The sequence below is a fragment of the Lepidothrix coronata genome, unplaced genomic scaffold, assembly GCF_001604755.1.
Source record: "Lepidothrix coronata isolate B3197 unplaced genomic scaffold, Lepidothrix_coronata-1.0 Scaffold67, whole genome shotgun sequence".
Classification (NCBI taxonomy): Eukaryota; Metazoa; Chordata; class Aves; order Passeriformes; family Pipridae; genus Lepidothrix; species Lepidothrix coronata.
In genome coordinates, this window is record NW_016690247.1 from 4,096,804 (window position 1) to 4,102,803 (window position 6,000).

General features: G+C 41.1%; 1 protein-coding gene across 1 annotated transcript in view; it reads right to left on the reverse strand.

Moving 5' to 3' along the window:
- TG (thyroglobulin) overlaps nucleotides 1-6,000 on the reverse strand; it is a 150,386-nt gene that overhangs the window by 126,073 nt on the left and 18,313 nt on the right. Inside the window, exons 11-16 of the mRNA XM_017818269.1 lie at nucleotides 5,369-5,611; nucleotides 4,913-5,050; nucleotides 4,264-4,341; nucleotides 3,703-3,815; nucleotides 2,686-2,797; nucleotides 1,305-1,505 (exon numbers count right to left, since the gene is read on the reverse strand). Coding sequence (XP_017673758.1) covers nucleotides 1,305-1,505; nucleotides 2,686-2,797; nucleotides 3,703-3,815; nucleotides 4,264-4,341; nucleotides 4,913-5,050; nucleotides 5,369-5,611 — 885 coding nt within the window. The remainder of the gene's footprint in view (nucleotides 1-1,304; nucleotides 1,506-2,685; nucleotides 2,798-3,702; nucleotides 3,816-4,263; nucleotides 4,342-4,912; nucleotides 5,051-5,368; nucleotides 5,612-6,000) is intronic.

Below are 6,000 nucleotides of genomic sequence, written 5' to 3' on the forward strand. Positions count from 1 at the left end.
CTTGGGGTACACCTACATCCTCCTTAGAACATATTCCATAAATTCTGTTGGAATTCAGGGGGACATCTAGAAAATGAGCTTTCATGGAGAGAAGAAGATATCAAGGACTTAACATTTACAACTAGTTTGAGTTTTTTCTGGAGCTCATCTCCTCAGAGCTTGGATGGGCATCTCCACACAACACCACAAGCATGGGGCAGATACAACCATGAGGTCTCCTTCTGGCTTCTCATAAAATCCTATCCTCCTAACTCTCCTTGAACAAGAGAGTTCAAAAAAAATTATGTTGGTGGTGGTTTCCAAGTTGACTGAGCAGCTGCCTAGTTGATTAAAACACCTTACAGGCAGCTGGGTAGACAAAGGCATTTGTATCATAGGATTGTAGAATCATTAAGGTTGGAAAAGACCTGTTAAGATCACTGAGTCCAGCCATTAATCCAGCACTGCCAAGTCCACCACTGAACCATGACCCCATATCAGACTCACTATAGGAAACTTATCATATGGTCTCCTTTCCCTACATTGTTGCCAAAAAAAGCCCAAACCAAACCGAACAAAATCAAACAAACAAAAAGAAATCCCACCAACAAAAGGACTATGGAAACAGCAGTGTCCTGAAGACACTAGTTGAAGGTTTTCTTTTTACATCTTTTTACATTACTTTCCACTAACCACTACACTTTGGAGCACAGCCTTGTAGAAAGTTTAATTAATTTTGCTACACTTTAGTGATGGGAAGATGTATAAAGAGCCACTGCAAATTAAATTTATTCAAATTCCTCCCATTTGGACATCTCACTGGAAACCCTGAGTGAATTCCAGTGCTTCACAGCTCCGGTCATGCAGGAAATACTCTGTGAATATGTAGCATTTTGGCACATCCTTTTCACAATTCTGGTCACAAGTCAAGAGTTGGAATGGTAGAAGCATACATTTTTCAAATTTTATTTCAGTCAGCTGAATGGTTTTTAATCCCAGAGCCAGCTCAGACTGGAACAGATTCAAGTTTGCAGCAAGCTGTTCAGATTGACTTTATAGCTGGGTTTTATAGCTCAACTGGTTTGATTCAACCAATTTTATGAATAAAAAGATACAGTCCCTTCTCCTTTTTCCCTGACAAAGCACCTGAAGAAAACTGGACATCATGCCCAGGCAGGTCTGGGCAAAGATAAGCATGTTGCTTGAGCAAAAGTCTCTACAGGTCTGAAGAAATAGGATTAAATACAACTAAAGAGTGGAAAAATTTAGGATCTGGGTTAAGTTCCAGACCTGGATTTGCTCATGTACCTCAAGCAGGAACTCACTTGCACATGCTGGTCTTCCTCCACTCACTTGTGTCCCTGGCACCTCCTCTCCATTGTCAAAGACACACCAGCAGCTCTCCTGATCCTGGCTGCACTGCACAGGTGAGAAACTCCCGTCCTCCCCTTCACACTGTGGGATGTAGCCTTTGGCAGAGTCTCGTGAAACAGCTTTAGACTTCAGCATATTACAGAAACTGGGACCTTTAAAGAGAGAAATTCATTGCAAGTTACAGAAGAGAAGACAATAAATTGTCCTAAAGGTTTTAACAGCAGTGCTGTCAGACTGTTTTGTTAGAAGGAAGAAAGATGAGTGATCATGAAACTATAAATAATTTTAACTATTACAGAAATGGGAAATTTTACTTCCACTAGAAAACACATTTTTTTCCTAAAGAATAAAGTGTAAGTTATATGCATTTACATGAATAAAGTAATTGAAAAAATTCTGTTATTTTTTTTCCATAAGTTTCATAGTATATCATTTAGACACTGATATTTAAAAGGTTAAAAAAATCAAACCAACCTTTTTATCAAAAATTTTTGATCCAGGTAATCTTAAATGTAACAATATGATCATTTATTTTTTAAAACAGTTAATATGTCCTAGTTTCATACCTACAAAACTGGGGGGAAAAACAGCCATGAAAAAGCAATATTTATGGTCTCCCACAAACACACAAAACAGGGACATGAGCGAGCAGAACCACCCCCCGACAAGAAGATCCAAAAAGTTCAATCTGAACTTGAGACAATATTGTTCTTACTAATTTTGTTTGCAGAAAACCACTAGCTAAAGAACTGCAGAACAAGCACAGCAGAACTGTGAGCTCTTGGGCTGCCTGTACTGTTCAGAAGAGTAGACCCAGGGCACGGGCTCCAATAGAGCATCTCAATTCATGCAAACAGCAATTCTTTAACTTCTTGAGTCGACCACCTCTTATGAGACTTCAACAATTCTCTGTCTTTATTTGAAGACAATAAAAAAGTACTAAAGGCCAAATTCCATTCCATAAAGCGGTTGAGGACCATGCCAAGTGGACTCAGTGCCTGCATGTGGCCTAGTTCCCACAGCTCAGAATTCACTCCCTTAGAAAAGTCTAAGAATTTTCTCTGGTGGTAGGAAATGGAAGGTAAAAAAATGGATAGCAGCCTGTCCATCAGTTTGTCTAAACTAGTTTATTTCTAGTGTTATGAAAGTAAGGGGTAATTATTTTCAGACACCCTTTCAGTGTTGGTGTGCTTGTATGTACTGTGTCACTGAGGAATTAAACTACAAGCCTCCCATGTTTCACAGGCAGCGTTCTGAAAAGGGAAGCACATATGCTGCTAAGCATGAGGCATCTCCACAAGCACCACAGGTGGTGGGCAAAGCATTACTCACACTCAGGATTGCCATCCAAGGCTTTGCTGCCACGCTGAAATATTTCTCCTGACGCAGGATTCACACACCAAATACCTGTGTCAGATCTCTGTAGCACAGCGTATTCGCCTGTCTAAAAAAAAATCAAGGACATGTCATTGTAGAGTAATGCATTTTAATACAGTTATGCCTCAATCCATACCCCAAAGGTTGGTTAAAATGTTTTATTTATTTACATTATTTATTGTCTTTATTTTTTTGTATTTTTATTGTACTAATTTTCCATTAATATAACATATTGAAAAAAATCAAAAAATACAATCTACCTAATTTAATACATAGGCAAGTCCCCGAGAGAATCAAGAATCCCTTAGGTTGGAAAAGACCTCATCAAGTCCAAACATTAAATAGGATGCAAACTAAAAGCCCATTGAGATGAAGTTCTGGTAAAATCCTGGATTGAAATGTGCTCTAAAATGTGCAGATGTGGTGCTTAAAGATCTGGTTTAGTGGTAGACTCCACAATGTTGGGGTAATAGTTGGGCTTGATGATCTCTGAGGTCTTCCAACCTAATGATTACATGATTCTATATGATAACGATTCTATTACATGAAATCTCTGTTCTTGCCCATCTCTATCCTGCTCAATGTCACATTTTGAGAGCATCAAGGACCCTATTCTGGGATATCTGCATCCAGCTCTCCTGTAATTCTCTCACAGCTCAGGAAGAAAGAGCCCCCAAATGTCAGTCAATTAAGGTGTGCCTTCCAAGCACAACTCTGCAAAAGCACCAGGCAGAGCCAACCTGTGGGAGGGAATCGTGGGCAGGAACAGAGTTTCCTCTTCCCAGTCTTCACCTCAGAACTATTTAAGTTCTGCCTTCTGCAGGGCAATGCCTGCTGTTAGTTTTGCCTTACCCTTTTCTTTCAGGTTAATAGAAATGCACAAGGGATGCTTAAGGAGCATGGGCTGAAAGTGTACAGGACTTTGGCGTGGTGTGAGCAAAACTGCTTCCTCCCTAAGTCATGGTAAATCACCTCAAGGCAGTTGGGGATGAATAGATCAGCTGCAGACACATCCACCTTTGAGCCGCTCTGTCTCCAGCTGGAAATTAATGCATTGGTTTGAGATCGCTGACATGAAGTCTGGCCTGTGAGAGGGAAAACAGACATTTACATTAAAATAAAATCGAGTTCCGAGACCTAAGCAAGAGAAAGCCATCTGTCACCATCTCCTTCACACATCTGTAATAGGCTCTCCTACAGTCTCAGGCAGGGAATTCCTGATTAGTATTTGATAACCACAGAACAGTTGAGGGTGGAAGGGACATCTGGAAACATCTGGTTGGACAGCTGGTCCAATCCCCCTGCTCAGGCAGGGCCACCAACAGTAGAAGGTCCACTCTCAAATCATGCAAGCCAAAATCATGCATAATTAAATGAAATGAATTAGCAAAATAAGCATAAAATTCATTTTTCTTTTCTTACAGCAGTTAGAAGCAAGCCCTACTTCATGCATATCATACTAGAATTTTCAATAAATATTAAAATTTGTAAGAACAAGTACAGAAAAATATTTAGGAAGAAAAACCAACTGACATTTGGGAAGTTCTGCTGAGCGTGAGACCAAGGAATCCATGACATAACGTCCTCTCTCATCCACGCACCAGCAATGACCTGGCCAGGGAAGAAGAGCAGCTTTATTTTAAATGATGTATTGCAGTGTGCTTTGTTGCATGCTGGGAAGATTTTCAGTCTCAGCAGAACTATAGAAAGGGCTCAGTAAATCTAAGTCACAGTTAACTCTGCTATCCAGGGATCAGTAGACCACACCTGAGAGCAGTGGTGAGAATGGAAATATAGCAGCTCTGGTGAGACTCTCCCGTTGCAGCCCTATCCTGCAGCATATCATCTAATCCCAGAAATTTGGCATCACCCATGAACTCAATGAGCATGCACTCCATCTCATCGTCCTGGTCATGAATGAAGGCACTAAGAAATACCAGCCCCTGGAATGAGCCCCAAGGAACACAACTAGCAGCAAGCAACTGAATAGCTACTAATTTTTGTGCCCCAGTGAGCTGCCAGTTGAGTCCCTCACTCCAGTCAATTTTCCACACATCTTGTAGACCACATCACCCTTCTCCAGTTTGACTACAAGAATCCTGGTTTTCTACCTTTTTATTAGAATTCTTCTTAGTTTTGATTTGCTCAGACACCCCAGAGTATCTTGTTAGGAATTGCTCACCTGTGCTCTCATAGCACTGAGTTGGCTCCCAGTTTCCCAGGCCATCACACTGTGGGATGTAAGGGAGAAATCCCAGCTGTGCTGCTTCCCCAGCAGAACCTTTTGAAGAAAAGTGAGTCTGCCAATAGAAGCGCAGGACTACAAAAGAGAGGTAAAAGAAGGCTCTTAGTGTCCAATACAGGATATTTTAAACGTGTTCACAAAAACCTGAGTGTCCTCTGTACTTCAGAAGACAAATTAATAATTTTGCAAGTACATAAAGGCTGGTAAGTGCCCAGATTTTATATCTGCACTGTGTCATACATATGAGACAACTGAAATCAGCTCTTGGGTTGGCACGTTAATGACACTGATTAATTATACCTGCTGAGTTGCACTTCCTTTGCAGCAAAGTACACTTGCACAGATCCTGGGCATGACTTCATTTAATTAAGCTCTCATCTCCCTTTCACCCACCTGACCATGCAGCCAGCTGGACAGCAGAGTCACTGCCTGAGAGCAGTTTTTGGGAGTCCAGCACCTGTGACTCATAGGGCCGAGCAGAGCGCAGGAGGTCCCTGTCTGTGAGCTGTATCCCTTTTGCCATCAAGAAGCTCTCTCCAAAACCAAAGTGGGACTCATTTGAGGCTAAGATTAACTGCTCTGCCTCCTCCATGAATTTCATGGCTTTCTGCTTCACACCTTCACATATACCAGGACCTGTAGAGGCAAAGGTATATTAACAACTTTCATCTAAATCCAGTGAAGATTTTCATGCGAAAACTAGCTGGTCTTTTAATTAGCATCATCTGCTTCCTTCTGCACTAGCTCAGTTTTAAGTTGCATAATGAAGCAAGTGAAGGCAACTTGTCTTGTTAAATGCTTAGCTATTTAATAGCAAGAGTGTGAGAGTACCAGGAATCACCCAAATATTCTCCAAGTCCTAGGCCAAATGCTTGATGATTTTAAATTAAGTCTTCATTGGTTATAAACAGAGTTAATATGTCTCTACAGAACATTCCCTCAGTTGCTGCCATAAAAAACTGTGAATGATCGGAAGTGAGAGTCAGAAAGGAAAACAAACATCCCTTGGGTCCAGAGTGGCCACT